Below are 18,425 nucleotides of genomic sequence, written 5' to 3' on the forward strand. Positions count from 1 at the left end.
AATGAGTAACACTGATTGCGACGCGCAGCCCTGAACCCCTTCTTCGGCAAGCGCGCCATCTAATTGCTAGAAGGTATGGTCGTTGAGAAAATCAAGCGCCTCGAGACCCGGCTGGCAGGTGCATGTACCCGCAGCGAGGTGGTCAATTTGACCTATGCGACGGCCGCGCTGACCGTGGACATCATCTCGTCATACATTTTTGGCGGCGACATGGGTAATCTTGATCACACAGATTAGGGAGCAGATTGGCTTGAGGCATTGCGAGTAGTGGGTTGATGAGGCCCATGGGAAGGTAGTTTAGCTCGTTCATGGATCCATTGTTGAATAATCTGTCGCCGGGGGTCGTGCAGTGGATTAGTCCCGAGACAGCGAACCTCACCAAGAGACTGCAGTATCCGATTGAGATTATTCAGGTTGCCACGGAAGAGCGTCGGAAGAATGGCAATTCGAGAAAGGAGGGTTCGTTATCTGCTAGTTCACGGACAATCTTTCAAGATATTGTGAACAGTGACTTGCCATCGAGTGAGAAAACACTAGAGTGATTAAATACGGAGGCCGGACTCGCACTTGAAGCTGGAACCGAGACGACAGCCAGAGACCTAGCTGTGATTATCTATTACCTATTGCATAACAAGGATGTGTTGGACAAGCTACGCACTGAGTTGAGTACTGTCATACCGACAGCTATGCGCCTGTTGCATTGAACAAACTAGAGGCTTTGACTTATTTCGTGTGACTTTATCTTAAATACATATTTCTGCTAGAGGGCTGACATTTCACTATTCTATCAGTCGGCCGTCATCAATGAGGGTCTCAGACTCAGTCATGGTGCGTCTAGTCGCATGCCACGCATCGCAACGGAAGAGGAACTCGTCTACAAGCAATGGGTGATTCCACGGGGTGTGAGTGTAATGTACTTGTTTGATAAATCTGAACCCCTAAACAACCATCACTTAAATGTTTGAACCACACTTGAGTAAATTTGATATCGAAGACTTCCATTTGAAACGATAGATATATACAAATCAACATCAAACTCTCATTCGAAGTGATCATTCTTATTGAAAGCGACGACTCTCATTCCAAGCGACCTATTTCCAAGCAGAGATATTCTTCTTCACAAACTCCTCCCAGGTAGTGGGCTTGCCATCGACAAGGCTCAGACTAGGCTCGAGGGGCTCTCCGAGGTAGTAGCCAGGCTCCTCCACAAACAGCTGGTTGTCGAGATACTCATCGGCCATAGCAGCAGGTAAGGAGGCCTTGTATTGCTCCGGAGAGACTTGAATAAAGACGGCCTTCTTGCCAGTGACCTTGGAGAAGGTGTCTACGATCTCATCGGGAGTGTAGTACTTGGTAGCGGCCAAAATCTGCTTGTTCTTCAGCTGGTCGCGGTGCTTGAGAGCAGCTCTCACGAAGAGACCTAGGGGGTATGTGAGTTAATGTATATCAAAAATAAGGAGAGCCAGTCTTACCTGTATCCTGGGCAGCATCGAAGAGAGGGAACTTAGCCTGCTTTCCAACGGGGTAGAAGAGCTGATACAAGCCATCCTCAGCACGGACGAGCATCTGGGTGAAGTTGCTCATGTAGTAACCGGGAAGGACAAAGCTGCATCCAACACCGGAAGCACGAATGTACTTCTCGATATTGGCCTTGCTATCGAAGTGAGGAACATTGGTGAGACGGCCCTTGGTCTCCTCAGTGACATGGTGGAGAGACGAGAAGATCAGGTGGGAAACACCAACGGCCTTGGCGACATCGGTGACATTCTTGCCTTGGGAGTACTCGACGTCGGCGTTCATGGTCTCCCAGTAGTTGGTGACGAGGAAGACAATGTGGGATCCCTTCAGCGCCGCGGTGAGAGAGTCGAGAGAGTCCAGATCAGCCCGTTGGAATGTTAGTCTATACCCATGATGGATTCTATGATTCTTTCAAGAGGACGAGCAAGGAAATCAAAAATCAAAAATCAAAATACAAGCTTACCGAGACAACATCGACACCGCGCTTGACGAGGTCCTGTGCGGTTTTCTTGGTGGTGTCGCGGGTAATACCCCGGATCTTGAATTCCTTCGAGAGGTTGGGATCGGCGAGAATGGCGTCGATGACCGAGCCACCCTGGTTACCAGTGGCGCCGAAAATTGTAATGACCTTGGACATGGCGAATGATTGATAAATTTGCTTGTAAAGAGTAAATTGAATGATATGAGGCAGAGCAATGCAGTAATGACGTCTGAGTTGAAGATATATTCCAGGTTGTTGAGGAATCGAGGAAGCTTTTATAACTTCGATGTTCAGCTCTATAAATCTTAAATTTGGCCACAGGCGAATGAGCGCTCTCGGGCAAAGACAGCGTGAATAAGCTCGGCATCAGGTCGAAACCGACCACCTTAGTAAAATCCTTGGTCGGGACTCTGGACATCCGAAAATGTGGCAATGCCTTAGTAAAGTTCATTACACTTAGGTACCTAATATAGCACTATCGTAAAGCTTGTCATGTTGTCACTCGTGAAGAAGACCCACGGAAGATAAACTACGACGATTCTGCACCTTGGGATGACAAGCTGGGTGTTCCGTCATCACCCCGGGTTTGTGGTCAGTCCCGAGCCCCGAGAGGACGCTCGGACGCTCTCAATTCTTCGGGTGCCCAGAACCAACCAGCTAGGGACCTCGGTGGCGTGTAGGTTATGTTAGCTGCTAGCATATATGCCTGAGGCCACAATATCGCCACCAGATCCTTGAATTCAAGGCACCAAGGCAATAGTTAGAGTGCTAGTTATAAAAATTAGCTGAACTACAGGAGCAATAGACTAGCAGTTTGGGATTAGTCCGAATAGCTTCCCAATATATCGACCTTCAATCATTTCTGGTACGGGGGGAGACATCAACTTTTGATACTCTAGACCCACAGAAGTAAATCATTTAACACCAAATTTCGATGAACTCGACACTCAAAACGTCATATATATATATATATAGAATACAAACCCACGCATTCATCTTATTCTTTACAGTCTCTTGATGCCAGCTGTTTAACGGGGTTAACGCAATCATACAGTTAGATGGCCGAAATAAAGATACGTAACTAGCGTGATCAATTGTATCGATAAGTTACATGTACATTTCCTCAAAGCGTCTTCGTAAGCTTGAGTTGGAGGCATTTGAGGCCTAAGCTAAGCAGCTCGTATCAATGCGGATCGCCAGTGGATTTCGAACGGTTCACAGCCACGTACGCGGGGCTGGTTGCGCTTCCGAGATCGGCGCCTCGGAATCGACCATAGATGGGGAGTACAGTTGGCATTCAAAACAGTCCCGAAGGACCGGGCAACAAAAACCGACCAGTTCCAGGTGTCCATTGTATTCCACCCACATATATCACAGCCCCTAGGGATCCTTTCATTCCCTATCCTAAACTCAAACCATGATCCGGCCAGTAGATTTCTCACGGCCTCGTTATAGACCCAAATTTGTCATCACGTCCCTGAAAAGGTCCAAAGATGCAGCATCCACAGCCATCAGATCCCCAGGTAAGTCATCTAATTGGTCCATCATTGCTGAGTCCGCGAGTTCCATGTCGGTCAGGTTGGACTCAATGGGAGGAGCCAGCTCCGACCCAATTAGCTGACGAGTCCGGGTAGCAGAAGCCCGTTTCATCAGACGTTCGAGTGGTCGCATGATCAACCAATCTTTATGAGTCCGTATCTTATTCCACCGCTCCCACACCCGGTCTACAGCCGTCCACGCACGATCAGAGAACGAGGAGCCCGGGCGCACACAGAGCTCCGATAGAACAAAAGCAAATGCTTGCCATTGAACATACCCCTGGAACAGCCAGGACCATTTGGCGGTGTTCACATTTGTCTCAAGCAAATAGACGAACTCGAGGACCTCGATGGCCGTTAAGATAAGAACCTCGCATCGCTCAGGCCAGTTATTTGCTTCAAAGCCTTGCGCGGTTAAAAGTGAGAAATGGGAAACCAGCCATAGCCGTGCAAGTGCAACTCGTGCAATTGTTGCTACGACCCAATGGATAGGGATGCTGAGGTCACAAAATTGGAGATATCGTTCCTCAAGGAGCCGCTTAGACTTCTCTATTGCGAGATTGCGGTTCTTAAACAAGATATTCGGGCCATTAGGCCCTGGGCATGTCATTTGCATAGATTTGCGGCGGGAGATTAGGATCTCGCAGCGGACCAGGGTCAGTGTCATCTGCGTAAAGCCGATGCGTTCTGGCGGAGTTTCCACCGAATGCGGAGACAGGTCGTTGTCGTTTATATTTAACGGCAATCGCGTATCATAGTCCCCTTCCCGAATCTGGGGACTCGTTGCTTCGAGCTCGCATGTTTGAACATCCAATAGATAAATGTACCACCAGACTCGGCGCCGCATTTCGGTTTCGTAGGGACTGAGGCCAAAGTGGGTGCCGTCGCGATGTAGCCCTAGACCAAGCCCAAGCCGGGTAACCACGGCTATCATGGTCCACACGAATTGAGTGTCTTCTGGATTACAAGCACAGGTCAAGAAGAGGACGGCTGCTTGCAACACAAGAAGTTTGTGGGTGTGGAAGAAGCCTGCACGTGCTAGTGCTTGCTCAACGGCGAAGCGGTATCGCTTGACCACAATAGCGTGATCCTCCCCTAACTGGATGAGGCATTCTTCTGGTGTCATGCTCGAAACTGCAGCGAAGTACACAGAAAAAATCAATGCCTCTGAGCTCCTATCAAGCTCCTCCGGATTTTCCCATGATGCTTGGATAAGACTCCTTAACGCTGGCTTGTGAATAATCATGATTATGGGTGCTATGTTCTCTTCGAAGACATTCAAAAGTAATTGGCTTAGGGTGGGTGATGGACGGTATTCGTGTAACGAAGAAACCGAAGAACGGTAACCGAATATGAAAGGGCTATGTGTTTCCGAGTATGCCGCAGTAGAGCCTGGAGATGAAGGATATTCTTCCTCGGACGATGGTGTCGGCGATGATGGAGCCTTGAAAGCATCACGAAGTTCCTTGATCTTTAGAGACCATCACAAAAGGGATTCAGCAAGCTGTTTGTAAAGCCTCAATCGGGTTAATACGTAGGGGGAGAGGGGCACAATTTACCTGATCTCCCAGATCTGTCAGAACCCGATGGTTCACATACCGGCTTGTCCCACTACTTCTGTTGATGACCAACCGTCCAAATTGGTGTCCCAGTGTGCTTTCTGACGTGTCAGGATCTGGCTCTAGTATAATCTGACCACCATGAATCCCAGTTCCCTCCTCTTTACCCTCCTCTTCAGCCTCCGCTTCTACACTTGCAGGGGTCTTCGATGGCCATGGAGCTACAGTACTGCTGCTCTCCGGGCTCTCTTCAATATCCTGATCTTCCAGGCTGCCCACAGGGACATCAGCCGCAATCTTCTGCGCGCCGAGCTTCTGGACTTCCCGCTCCAATAAGCTTAATCGAGAGATCAACTCAGCCTTGGATGATTTCGTTGGCCTAGTCCGGGCTTTCCGCCCAGGTGGTGGAAAAGTACACTCAAATCCGAGCCTCACGCAGTTATCGCACGGAGAATTCTTGTTGCATCTGACCTTCCTACGATTGCAGGCATTGCAACTGCGATGGAGTAAGGTCGATACTCCTTCGCGAGGAAGGTTGCAATTCACAGGATTAGCTGGTTGAACCATTTGGTAAGAATCATGATTTGAACCTTGGAATTCAGGAGAATTGAAGATGTTCTGAAATGCCAAGATATAATTCTTGCAATAATTTGTTTCATGACGTTCGTGAACGGCTTTCGAAGGTTGTGCCCCCCGGCTTTTGATTATGTAATTATTCAGGGAGCCCCCCGGGGCCACAGGGTTGGAGCCGGGGGACTTTGCCTCCGACTCCCTCAATAGGCTAGTTATGTAGATATCACCTATAATCAAATTGATATACCGATTACTACAAAAGAAATAGCATAGACAAAATCCAAAATTTGGTATTAGACAAACGAATGCCCTAAAATTTATTACCCCGTTCATATATCCCCGGGTATACACAACCAAGCTTGATCCATTTGATCCCATGTTCTTCCTTGCACTCTCTAATATATCCAAAGCAACAAACGGTAATAAAAGCGTTTTTTGATATCTGTCCAAGGTGCTCTATACCAATAATTGTGAGGTAAGTAAGTAAATAAGAGGATGCGGTGATAAATGAAAGGAGAATGAACAAGCATACTCTCTAGGTGCAATACTCGCCAAGGACTGGGACTCCACGAGTCGCAAATTCATAGATGAAAAAGGAGAAGTTGAATAGTCTCCAGGCTCATCCTCCAGTTGCCAACGCAAATCTAGTACACCACAAAGTATAAGCACCGTAATTAACGTTTGTTGCGAGCGAGAACAGAACAGTCCGCTTCCATACGGCTTTCGTTTGTTGTTCGGGTCTTTCTTGAAGCGGCGACGCTGGAGTTCTGATATAAATTTCGGCAAGATGCTGACAATGTACGCGTAAACGCCGATAGCTACAAAAGCCATGGATTGGATACGAAGCGAACCGTCGGAGGAAGGCGATTGGAGGTGAGGGACCAGACGGAAAGAAGGATGTTGGTCAAGTTAAAGACGGTGTTAAAGAACCATATATAGAAGCCTTGTCCACTCGAAGGTTCTTGCTCTGAGATGAAGGCTATATGAATTGCTTGCTTAAGACCACTGCCGAGGGCCATGACAACAAGCAGCTGGAGTAAGGGCTCAGCCGCCACTGGAGGCATGCAGAACCTGTAGAGACGTTCCATCAAGCAGTTAGACTAACTGGGATGCCCAATCACGATAGAGAAATGCATAGTGCCAAACTGCATCTGTCAAACGAAGCCCAACAAAGATTGACTTGCCGAGAGGAGAGGGAGCTTTGACACGCGACAGGTTGCCCTTTAGCTTATTGTCTGCCATTTTGAAATGGAAAGAGACTTGGATATCGCTTGGCTCATGAATTTTGACATGGATATATATCTAAACGAAAAGTAAAAAATATAAATGGTTTCTAGAGGAGTGTGGTGCTCGGCATAGAACAGAATCCCGAAGTGCCGCGGCTGACAAAATACGGAGGTCACATCAAACTTTTCACTAGATAAAGAGACCGGGGAGGAGAGGTAGAACTACTATTGGCAGCTTGAGAATTCTTTTGGAAGTCTGCCGGAATATATTATGTTTAGCTGGAGTGAAATTCGAGAGAAAGCGTTGTATGATATCGCCTAGAACCAATATACGCCATCCTTTCCCATCTTCTTATCTTCTTCCAAATCTTGTAAGCACTTGACTATCTTCTTTGCAAGCTGCTCGCCATACTCAATCCCAGCTTTGGGCCTAGGTTGCCTTGGGTCGATCTCCTTGCTTATGTCGTGACGCAGCCACGGTATACTGCTTTTCCCTTCGCCAGTATTTCGTAGCTGTTCGAAGTCTGCATCGTTGTATCCACCTCCAACGACGACTGCTGCGACCTTTTTCCCGTACTCCTGAGTTCCAAGGTTTGCCCACTCCTTGGAAGGAGGATCGAGTCCTTCCAAAAGGGATGGAATGTCCCTCATCCCAGCTTCCAAAGATTGAATGATATGAAGCGCTTCAATTTGGTCAGATATTTGCAGTAATCAAATCAAAACCATCTGGAGTCAATAGCTCACCCTCATATGTTGGTCTGATGCCTTCCTTCACACCAACAGCGACGTGCGCAGACTTGCCGCACACTATAATGGGGATAGGCTTCATGATATTTTTGATCGGAAGTGACATTGAAAATTTCCTTTAGGTTTCCTTATGATTGTAGAATGATACAAGATAGAACGGGCAGATTTTGTCAATAGTGGTGGTAAAGGTCTTGGTGGACCCTCCTAAATATATCGGTCTTAAAGGCAATGCCGAGCCCCGACTAGATGTGACGGTGGCCTCGTAATATAATTACCAGAGTTACAGACCTTCGCCGCCAAAATTACTGCCAGAATTACGAGGGCCGGTATGGGCCGATCACGTAGCATGTACCGAGCACCGCCCCATCACAGTGTGAACGAAAAGCTAGCTTCTCATAGATAATAAATGAGGACAAATATCCCCACTGGAATAGTTCCTCTAGCATCTGTATCCCTTCAAAGACGATTCTTATCAGTGCTGGAATGCAAATCATATTTGGAACATCTGACATTTGACAATAATACAATAATACAATCCATTTACATCGGCATTCTCGTCATTTCCTCCTTTGACCAGTACTTCCGAGTCTGCTCAGCTCCCAGTTCCCTGACTTCGTCGTCCAAATGGTCCCAGAGTGTCGTTCCGAACGAGTCTAAGATGTCTTTAATCTCATCCCATCGTATATCAGCATTCCCTCGTAGACAATTGCGAACATGCGACTCGAATCTTTCGAGTCCTTTATGAATCACTTTATGCTGCTTAATCAACTCGTCCTTGTTGGCAAAAGCAGGCATACGCCGAGCGAGGTACGGAAAGACGCGGATCTGCAAAATCGTTACTCAACTGAGCCAAGTATAATCAAGTGGGACTTGGTTCTATGAGGACCTACCTCTTCAATCTCGTGGTGTGTTTCGAGATTTTCACAAAATTCCAAACACATGTTAAGATAGCTCTTGATAGACATACCGGCGGGGCGTCGTGATGATTCTGCCACGTCGTAGATTATGTTCCATCGCACTCGAAACCATTGATGCTGTGGAGTTAATTAGCGCAAACCATATTAAAGTATAAACGCCGTAGACAGGGTACGCACCAATCCCTGCATCTTATCTGCCATGCGGTTGTATAGCTTAAATTCCTGGTTACTTAGAGGCGGAAGAAATGAGGAGGAGTGATTGGCCATTGTGAAGTGCGAGCGTTGGTAGATCGTCGGGATAATCCCTGTCGATACTCTTGTATGCCTATTTTGTAACGATGTAATACAAGGTCTTTGAATCCAGGTCCTGGGGGCTTGATATAGGAACCGAGAGTGAGATTGGTAAATCGGTAATTGCATAAAGGCGATAGGCTGAGTTGATATAATCAGATTTTACATCAATTTCCTTTTTCCATCTTCTAAGAGATTTCCTATTTATGCGGGTGACCACTCCGGGTTCTCGGGGTTCATCTCGATCCCGAACCACCGCCATGACTAAGTCAGCAGCGAGCCCCTTTGAAGTTGATGAGAATTCAACGGCAAACTTGTTTTGCGTGGCAATCGAGTAGTTTAGAATTTTATTGAGATTAAAAAGGGCCTCGGTCCTTGAAATGTTTCCAATTATTCCCACGAATAGCTCTGTTTTTTACACTTGACCATCATTTCACATATATCTTAACTTATCGCTGAAGCCAACCAACATGACTTCACCCTTTGTCGCCGTCGCCGGTGCTGCCGGTGGTTTAGGCCAGCTTGTCACAATGGCACTGATCAAAAGAGGCGTGGCTGTGAAGGCTCTCGTCCGGCCCAACACCGATCCCTCTCGCACCCAAAAGCTCCGCGACGCTGGCGTAACTATCGCTACAGTGGATCTATCCGCGGTCCCAGCTCTCACTCGCGAACTCGATGGAGCGATGTGTGTCGTGTCTACACTCCAGGGGTTGAAGGATGTCATGCACGGCGTTCAGAGCAAACTTCTAGAGGCCTCTGTAGCCGCCAAGGTGCCTAGATTCATCCCTTCAGACTTCTCCTTGGACTTCACCAAGACAAAACCTGGATCCAACCGCAACCTTGATCTGCGTCGCGAGTTCCATGCCCAGTTGAGGAAGTCAGGTATCGAATGGACAAGTATCCTCAACGGCGGCTTCATGGATCTCATGGTCGGCAACTCGCCAATGATAAATCACAAGAGCCGCAAGGTCGCCTATATCGGGAAAACCACACAATTACTCGATTTCACCACCATGGTGGACACGGCTGCGTACACGGCTGCTGTGGCTGCAGACCCCAACCACACGCCTAATTTCCTCCGCATTGCTAGTGATACCGTCACTGTGAAGGATATCGCCCAGGCACAGAGCAACGTCGAAGGTGTGCCATACAAGCCCGGGTGGATGGGCACTGTGGGATTCATGGAGTTCATGATCCGGGTTATGCGTCTGTTTGGGGGTGAGAATGATGTGTTCCCTGCTTGGCAGGGCATGCAGTACATGGCGAACATGTTTTCTGGGGCCGGAAAACTCGACCCGCTCGATAATGACCGATATCCCGACGTGACTTGGACTAAGGTCGAGGATTTCTTCCGAGAGCACAAGAGCAAGGCATGAGTTTCCGTCAACTTGTTGGGGAGGCAATTGGAACATGTCTATCTGTTGGACATCTGTCCTACTAGAGACGGCACTCTGTTAATTGCGGGTGATACTGTGGCCGGCGCCGGCTTGTGTTAGTGACATGTCACCCGGGTTTCTCACTACTTTAAACATAATATGTTTTTGTATTTTAATTTTAATTTTTATATTTGAAATTCTAGTTTGGTACAGAATATATCAAGCTCTAGCTGTATAAGCTTTCCATTGATTGCACTATGTAAAGATCACTCCCAATCAAGAACAACCGTCCTATTCAATCTTCGGTCTCTTACCAAGTCTCTACATACGGTCGGAGATCAATTTCGTGAGTAAACGAAGTCCTAGGCTGGGAGTGCAAAAACCAGTAAGACTCTGCAATCTGTGATTGTTGATTAGTGGGAGGATTGGCTGCAGTGAGATCTAATTTCACTTACCCCCTCAGGGTCAATTTTTCCATCTGGAACATTATCAAGATAGCCCTTAGTCTTCTCAGTGTTAATGATGCCATCAATGATCGCATGTGAGACATGGACACCCTTCGGGCCGAATTCACGCGCGAGAGATTGGGACATAGCACGGATTCCAAACTTGCTCATAGCAAACCCGGAAAGCCCAGAGCCACCTTTCAATGCAGCCGTTGCACCTATTAGAATCAGTAAGTAAATGTTGTATTAAACCAATTAGGAAAAGTATCCGGTACCGGTGAAAATGAGAGTGGGTGGAGACTGTCCCATTTCGGGATTGAGCATTAGGGGCAGTGTAGCCTGAGCGAAGTTAAAAGCACCCTTGACGGATGGCTCAAGGCTCCCGAGGAATTCTTCCTGGCTTTGTTCTAGAAAGGGCTTTCTCGTGAACTTGCTCGCCACGTTGTAAATAGCGGCGGCTATTGTCACATCAGAACCAAACTTGGCCTTGACTTGGTTCATTGTCGAAGTCATGCTTGCAGAGTCGCTGACATCCGTGGGGACACCAATGGCAGAGCCACCGATTTGCGTGATTTGAGCAATTAAAGGGTCAAGGGATGATTGCGATCGAGCAAGAAGTACCACTGGGTAGGCCTTGGCAAACCGGCGGGCAATGGCGCTGCCAGTTCCTGGCCCTGCACCGGCAATGATTGCAATTGATCTTGGCATTCTGGAACACGTGTCAAAAGTAAATAGAAATTGAATTCTTTGGGGGCAGCGAAGTCTCTTTATATAGGGAGGCTTTCCGGCCAAATGACATCATCACTACAGTTATCTATGTGGCCAATACACATTAAAAAGGAGCTCAGCAATACGTGGATAATGTGTGCTGCCACTATTTAATCTGACTATTTTCGAAGGTTATTTTTTTCCCCGGTTGCCATTTAGGTCTATGTGTGTGATAAACTCAATTGTACAATGTAGCGTGCATTATGCAGCCCCCATCACTATGCTGATACGTTCGAACCAACACCCCAGGCTGCAGTTGAGAGAGACTCTAGTGAATGGTGTTTGAAGAACTCGTCGAAGGTCAGTCGTGGGATTACGCCATATTTCGAAGCATCGACATCGGGAGTGAGATAAGTCTGTCCGTTGGTGCAGTAGAACTTGTAGAACCTAGAAAATCCCAGACATGTTAGAATCTCTCAGATTTGAATTCACAGGTTTGAAAAACTTACAAAGGAATCCAAGCCATAAAGTTGCTTGGGTCATTGTCTCTAACTTGTTGCATATATGTGTAGAGTTCTTCCAGAGATCCAAGTCTGTTCAACTGTGGCTTGACCTTGTACTGGTTTTCGAATGTGGCAGCGATTTCTAAAATGCTCTTGCGATCACCGAGGACTATAAAAGTCAGTATCTCCTTCCAAATATATGAATTTAGAAGGAATGACTCACATCTCTGCACACCAACCGCAGTAGGATCTTGGGCGACAGCTGCGACAAACTGGGCCGCATTGTCGTAGCTTGTTGACTCCCACTTTTCCTCACCAGAGCCCCAGTATGAGAAGGAGGATTCCTTCGCATTCCAGGAGTTGAAGAAAGTGGTGAAGAAAGTTTCCATGAAAATGCCAATCAAGACATGGACTCTTTGGACGTTTTTGCTCTTCAGATATTCGTGAACGTGCTTCATGGGGTCCTTCGCGGGAAGCTGCCCAAGCTCTAGCTTCGTGAAGTCTAGGCTGTAGTCGCTTGCCACATAACGACCGACTCCCTCGGACTCGCAAGCATCGATCAACGACATTTGACCGTTGATCATAAGGTTGTGGTCACCGAGATAACAGCAAACTACCACATCGTTCCCTTTGGCAAAAGTTTACAAGGCCTTTTTGTCATCTGATTGGCCTTGGGTAATGCTAATTCTGGGGGATGCAAGGAGGGCAGCGGGAAGTTTACTTGGGTCGCGACAATAACCCTTGATAGTCACGTTGGGGTTCTTCAAAAGGTGACCAACAACGCAACGGGCAAATTTGCCTGTGATACCGGCAATACCAACCGTGATTGAAGTCATATTGAAGATCTTGTAGAATTTAGGTTAACATGTCCGAGTAATGTCCTCTTGTTTATTTAAATATAGACATACTACGATGCGATATAGCACTAGTCGGAGAGTCGGAGCGCCGACTTGCGCTGGAGCCCCGCCCCGCTGACAGATCGGTCCCGTCGGGGCTGTAGCCAATGCCGATATCACCAGTGACCCCCTCGATGCCGACGGTCCCACTTTTGCTTGTTGTAGTGCGCTAGGATGGAACTATCAAAATGCCTCATCTCTGATGAGGCTGCTAGTTTCTCACTTGAGTCAAGGTCTACTACATGGTTGACTATGTACTACATGCGTTTACAACATGTGACTACAGTGGAGAACAGTCAATGCCGAATTCTAATTGATGCACTAGTATTAGTATCTACCCTTGGTACCTCGCAGGAAGTCATATATGTACTCCTTTGCACATAAGACATTGGCAAGAGAAAAAGAAAAATTTCATTACATTCGACCATCGCAGGATGTTTCGGTAAAGGATGTAGGGGCCGGTTCTCTAGCAATAATGTATCAAAGAAAAACCAATCCATGTATTATGTGACAAAAACTCCAATAATCAATCAAATACAAATTGTTCACTCTCAGATCTTCCCATTCTTCGCCAACTCCCGCAGAACAGTAATCGTCCCCTCCACAGCCATCCGGCTCATCTTCTTCTCCTTCTCTAAAAACGCCGCAAGTTCCTCCTTGGAGGCGCCAGGATGCCTCCATTCAAAGGTGTAGGTCATGTAGAGCTCCCCGTCAGCGTCCTCGCTAACCACATTGACAATGGTGCTGCCATCAGGCTGGATAAATACGGCCCTGGAAGGCTTGTATGCGGTAACGGTTTCCTGGACTTTGCGCTGATTTTCGACGAAAACGACCTCGCGAACAGTGACTTCGTTCCCTGTGGTTGGATCTATCGAGTCGGAGATCACAGTGGTTGATTGAATGGCTCTCGGGACGAAGGTTTCCGCAGATCGAACTTTTAGGCGAAGGCCCGCCCAAATTTGATCTTGATGGAGCTTTGGGCTCGCACCAGCGGGGTTGATGGGGGCTGTGAAGGCGATGTTATTTGCAGACATGATGATGTAGTCAATTTATGAAGTAGATGGGGAAAATGTGTTATTTTGGATACTTGAAAGACGATATATATATATATATAGAGAGAGAGATAGAGGTGAAAATTTTTCTAAGGCGTTGCCAGGGTCGAATCACTTGGAACCTTAGGTTGTATCGCATAGTCATCATAGACGGGACCCGACGGATGGACCGAACAGCGAAGAATGACACAGCTCGGTTCTGAACATAAATCCGCGAATAAGGTTTCGGGGATCCACTGGTAAGCATTTGGCCAATCAAAGTTGAAACTGCTTGATAGTACCACGGTTGAACCTTAGCTAGAGTCACCCAAGGTGCTTGTCAGCTTCGGTCTGTTGTATAATCCAACCCCGAGGGCGAGACCGAAGTATAGTATATAGAATGCGGGTTAAGAATAAATTATCCACATTGGCTTGCTGAAATTTCCAAAACTCATCAACTATCAACCTACTACATCTACACCTATATCTACACAATTGCTACCAATTATCCTCCCTTACCAAACATGCAGTCCATCATCCTCTACGGCCACCACGCAGGCCCCAACCCTAAAAAGGTGGTGATGGTCCTCGAAGAACTCAAAATCCCATACGAAATTAAGCTGCTCGAATTCCCGGAGATGAAACAGCCCGCCTACGAAAGTATCAACCCCAACGGACGAGTCCCCGCGATTGAAGATCCTAACACAGGAATCACTCTCTGGGAATCTGGAGCAATCATCGAATACCTGGTCGAAAAATACGACAACAACAAAGTGATCAGCTTCCAAGCCAATACTCCAGAGTTCTACCATGCCAAACAATGGCTCCATTTCCAGGTGTCGGGACAGGGCCCATATTTCGGCCAGGCTGTGTGGTTCAAGATCCATCATCAAGAACAGCTGCAGTCTGCCGTTGATCGGTACATCATTGAGATTCGCCGTATTTCAGGTGTGCTGAACGGAGTCTTGCAGGACCGCAAGTACCTGGTGGGTGACAAGTGCAGTTATGCGGATCTTGTTTTTGTTTCCTGGTTCGAAGTTGTGCCTTGGGCAGCAGGCGATAGGGTTGACTTGGAGAAAGAATTTTCGAATGTTCATGCGTGGCTGAACAGGTTGAAGTCGCGGCCTTCGGTGATCACTGGGCTGGGTGTTAAGTCTGAGGCACCCAAGAAGCTGTGATGGGCCATTTATGTATATACGAGTTGTCTTTTTTCACAATAGCGAGCTTGCGAATCATGTAAGCAATCTTCTCTGCCCAGGATGTCACGGAATATGGTTGGATCTGATGGATAGTAAAAATATGCTTGAATTCATGAGCTTCGTAATAATATGATATCGTTAAAATAAGAGATAAAAATCGTTAAAATAGTGGTAATGACTGTCCATGATGCAGATCCGCTTCGTTTCCTCCTAGATATCGCATGAAAATCCTCCTGTCCCAACCAATCCTCCCAGTAAATTATCATGCCGTATGGCCCAATTCCTCCCAATGTCCCTCCATCTCATAACCAGGTATCCATCCTTCTTGCTCCAATCCATTGAGTGATCATTCTGTCTCGATCCGAGCAAGACTATGCTGGCTAAAAACAATTGTTAGTGCAGTTTCATAGTAAGATCGGAGTAATTGGCTCGGTACCATAGTCTTCTGGCGCTTAGCCTGTTCGTGATGTTTCAAAATCGACCAAGTACCTTTGATCGCGAATTTCTTGAAGAGACCAGCCGCAGACCGGAACAAACCGAACTTCTCGGAGTATTCTTCTTCGATTTCGGCGCAAGTAGATCCTTTGCTCACCAGACACCGCACAAATTCTGGCCCCTCAGCCTCCTCCAATTGAGAGTATCTCACGCAGGTCCGTGGCTTGATCTCACATTCGCTGGGAGGGGTCTCAGTCTGGGGTCTCTTTGAACCATGGGTTCTCATTCCATGGCCTTCTGTGGTGGTATCGGTCGAAGGGGATGCCTCATCATGAGGCTCCTCATCACCGCGTTTCTCGTCATCAGATTCCTCCTCATCAGATTCCTCATCGTAGGGTTCCACACCATAAGGTCCCTCATCAGAGGATGCCGGCTCAACTTTGACCTCATGGGAGGTGTCGGTGTCAGACGATTGAGCATAAAAGTCTTCACTAACAGGTGTCTCGATGTTCATCAACCACGGGTAAATTGAGCGTGAAGTGACACCAGAAGTGAGGCCAGATGGCCGGGGATTGTCGTTGGCATGGGAATTTTCTTGGATATTGCCATTGGCATCCACAGTTCCGACCATGTGGTTGTTCATGGCGGAAGGAATGTTGTTGTCAACCAACCCGGCATTGGCATTGTGGCTGCTCGCTTGAGAATTGCCCAGAAAGAGGCGGTATGTAACGAACCCAGTATGAGCATTGTCGTCGTTCACTGGATTACCGGGATTTCCTCGGACAACATCAATTGAGGCGTCATCATCACTTGTAATGCGCGTGTTTCTTGGACGATTCTCAGATGAAGAGGAATGGTAATCTGTGGTGCTCTCTGAACCAGTAGAGTTGGATGCAAGAGCGTGAGCTGATGGGACATGATCCTCATCGCTGGTTGAATCACCCAACAAACCCCATTCGGATGCTTGCACATTGATGTTGTCTTGAGTGTGTTCATCCCTGCCGCCTTCTGCGTCGGAAATGATGACCACCGATTTAGCGGAATTCGGACGTTGAGCGGAATTTGGGTTAGGCGGTTCAGTTTGATTTGGTCCAGTGTAGACGGGGGTTGTATGGTAGACAGACGCCTGAATAGGATGGGGTCCATCCAACGCGCGTATAGATGCCCCAATTGCGACAGAGACTGGTGGGATGACATATTAGTTTTGAAACAAAACAGCTTATAGAAATGGGGCCAACTTACACTGGAAGAGATTATTGTATGTCTCACGTAGGTAGGAGCGTAGCAAGAACCGGACTCGAGCTTCCTTCTGCCCGTCCGACAAGTTCCGGAATGGCTGCAAAAGTTGTTGCGGGATATCAGAGAGAATGGCAATGTAGTTCGCCTCGGAGACCTCGATCAAAGTTCCCCAGACGCGGCACCAGTACATGCCACTTTCTTGCCGGTCGAAATCATCAGCCGTAAGCGATTGAAGAAGAACGTCGGTCCAGACAATGGGTCTATAGGCGTTGTATTCAACCATTCGTGGGGGTGCCTGGCCAAAGATTCTAGCAGCTGTCTTTTCTACTTCGTTGTAGAAAATCAAGTTGCCAATTTGAGGTGCCAGATAGCCACCATTAGCAATCACCTGGGAATATGCGACATACTTCGAGTAGGCCTGACCAATGTCATGTTGCAGTGCAGTATATGGAGCGAGAGGCATACTGGTCCCACCCTGCGCAACGCCGGGGGCCCTTGCCGGATCCGGTTCTTGGGTTGGAGGATCGCGGTCGCTCATAGCGCTTCGCACAGGCGCTTGGAGTATAAAACGAATAAAGATTCAAATGCAGGGAGAAATGTGCTGAATGGCGACTGCGTGAGAAGATTTCAAGTGAGACTAGAGAGAAACTACATCTCGAGGACCCAAGGAGGGTAAACGGTTTTTGAACGCGCGGGCTACCCAACCAAAACACATCATCTGCCAATAGTGAGCTGCAAGAGCTTCTTATCATATGGATTTCTAGCGCAGCACTTTACTTCCACGGATCTTCTCTCTGGGTAGACACTGCTCAATTGTAGGCCCTAAGGTCCCCAGAAAGAGCGTGGCGAATGGAGTCAAAAATAGGCTAGGAGGAGGAGGAGGAGGAGGAGGTTGAACGATCAAAAGCTAGTAGAACAATTATGAGTGAGAGAGCCGCTATAGTTCGTGATGGAGGACTCCGCAATGGGTGCGTCCGTACCGAGAGAGGGTCGCTATAGTTCGTGTGAAGGGCGTTGGTGATGGGAGGAGCGTTCGCAGCAAGAGAGAGAGAGAGCCACCACCGTCTGCGACGAGGAAGTTTTGCAGCGCGAGAAACATCGGAAATGCACAGTATCCTGAGAGATTAAATCATGAAAGCTCATTTACTAGATCACCTAGTTGTACATTGAATGTCCCCTCTATTATCAACAAACTATGTATAGATGTATAGATGTTGAAAATGTCGTATATATGAAGGGAGCGCCAGTGAGATGACGGAAGCCGGGTTCGTGTTGGGCAAGCGGCGTTGGAGGAGTTCAGGGGGCATTCGGAGGTATGGACGGGTTTCCGTGAGTGGCAGGGAGGGAATTAATTTAAGTCTGCGTTACCGGGGTTAGCTGAAATTTGCGTTTGCATTACTACTGTAGGCGACGGCGCAGAAGGGAGGCCGCATATAGGGGTGGAATATTGAGGTGTATTGGTCAGGCGAAGAAGCGGATTCCTAACGTTTACATCAAATGGAGAGGGGCTACGGTACGTATTAATGTGAATTATATAGTTCGGAAGAAGAGGTACTAGCAGCGAGCATTACCGTCACAAGAAGTAAGCATGCAAGTTCTGCGAGTGACTCACGAGAAACATCCACGCGTAGAAGTGTGGGGGCTTTAAGATCGTATGCTATGAAAACTACGTGGGTAGGTGGTCTGACTAGCTAGCGCGTCGATAGGCGGGACGAAAAAGTAAAACGAGACGAGAGAGACGA

The 18,425-nt window shown here is 47.6% G+C and overlaps 9 protein-coding genes across 9 annotated transcripts; 2 read left to right on the top strand and 7 right to left on the bottom strand.

The window, feature by feature from the left end:
- Positions 1-1,091: 1,091 nt before the first annotated feature.
- PEX2_044730 (NmrA/HSCARG family protein) lies at positions 1,092-2,155 on the bottom strand (the record flags this gene model as incomplete). The annotated part of the gene is made up of 3 exons (XM_016741748.1): positions 1,092-1,420; positions 1,473-1,926; positions 1,982-2,155. 3 exons carry the CDS (start codon positions 2,153-2,155, stop codon positions 1,092-1,094), a joined length of 957 nt encoding a protein of 318 aa, XP_016603450.1.
- A 1,293-nt stretch (positions 2,156-3,448) lies between these two features.
- Positions 3,449-5,587, bottom strand: PEX2_044740 (fungal specific transcription factor domain-containing protein; the record flags this gene model as incomplete). Its single annotated transcript, XM_016741749.1, has 3 exons — positions 3,449-5,008; positions 5,097-5,433; positions 5,568-5,587. 3 exons carry the CDS (start codon positions 5,585-5,587, stop codon positions 3,449-3,451), a joined length of 1,917 nt encoding a protein of 638 aa, XP_016603451.1.
- A 1,626-nt stretch (positions 5,588-7,213) lies between these two features.
- On the bottom strand, positions 7,214-7,724 carry PEX2_044750 (uncharacterized protein; the record flags this gene model as incomplete). The annotated part of the gene is made up of 2 exons (XM_016741750.1): positions 7,214-7,578; positions 7,640-7,724. 2 exons carry the CDS (start codon positions 7,722-7,724, stop codon positions 7,214-7,216), a joined length of 450 nt encoding a protein of 149 aa, XP_016603452.1.
- A 458-nt stretch (positions 7,725-8,182) lies between these two features.
- On the bottom strand, positions 8,183-8,826 carry PEX2_044760 (hemerythrin domain-containing protein; the record flags this gene model as incomplete). Its single annotated transcript, XM_016741751.1, has 3 exons — positions 8,183-8,467; positions 8,533-8,676; positions 8,737-8,826. 3 exons carry the CDS (start codon positions 8,824-8,826, stop codon positions 8,183-8,185), a joined length of 519 nt encoding a protein of 172 aa, XP_016603453.1.
- Positions 8,827-9,320: 494 nt separating this feature from the next.
- PEX2_044770 (uncharacterized protein) lies at positions 9,321-10,226 on the top strand (the record flags this gene model as incomplete). The annotated part of the gene is made up of 1 exon (XM_016741752.1): positions 9,321-10,226. One exon carries the CDS (start codon positions 9,321-9,323, stop codon positions 10,224-10,226), a length of 906 nt encoding a protein of 301 aa, XP_016603454.1.
- Positions 10,227-10,536: 310 nt separating this feature from the next.
- PEX2_044780 (Short-chain dehydrogenase/reductase SDR) lies at positions 10,537-12,452 on the bottom strand (the record flags this gene model as incomplete). Its single annotated transcript, XM_016741753.1, has 6 exons — positions 10,537-10,626; positions 10,682-10,890; positions 10,948-11,379; positions 11,661-11,827; positions 11,890-12,052; positions 12,107-12,452. 6 exons carry the CDS (start codon positions 12,450-12,452, stop codon positions 10,537-10,539), a joined length of 1,407 nt encoding a protein of 468 aa, XP_016603455.1.
- An 878-nt stretch (positions 12,453-13,330) lies between these two features.
- PEX2_044790 (SRPBCC family protein) lies at positions 13,331-13,813 on the bottom strand (the record flags this gene model as incomplete). The annotated part of the gene is made up of 1 exon (XM_016741754.1): positions 13,331-13,813. One exon carries the CDS (start codon positions 13,811-13,813, stop codon positions 13,331-13,333), a length of 483 nt encoding a protein of 160 aa, XP_016603456.1.
- A 521-nt stretch (positions 13,814-14,334) lies between these two features.
- On the top strand, positions 14,335-14,988 carry PEX2_044800 (glutathione S-transferase family protein; the record flags this gene model as incomplete). Its single annotated transcript, XM_016741755.1, has 1 exon — positions 14,335-14,988. One exon carries the CDS (start codon positions 14,335-14,337, stop codon positions 14,986-14,988), a length of 654 nt encoding a protein of 217 aa, XP_016603457.1.
- Positions 14,989-15,380: 392 nt separating this feature from the next.
- Positions 15,381-17,221, bottom strand: PEX2_044810 (uncharacterized protein; the record flags this gene model as incomplete). The annotated part of the gene is made up of 3 exons (XM_016741756.1): positions 15,381-15,389; positions 15,446-16,626; positions 16,687-17,221. The coding sequence occupies 3 exons, from the start codon at positions 17,219-17,221 to the stop codon at positions 15,381-15,383; spliced, it is 1,725 nt and encodes a 574-aa protein (XP_016603458.1).
- Positions 17,222-18,425: the final 1,204 nt, after the last annotated feature.

The sequence above is a fragment of the Penicillium expansum genome, assembly GCF_000769745.1.
Source record: "Penicillium expansum strain MD-8 chromosome Unknown contig145, whole genome shotgun sequence".
In the NCBI taxonomy this organism is placed as follows: domain Eukaryota; kingdom Fungi; phylum Ascomycota; class Eurotiomycetes; order Eurotiales; family Aspergillaceae; genus Penicillium; species Penicillium expansum.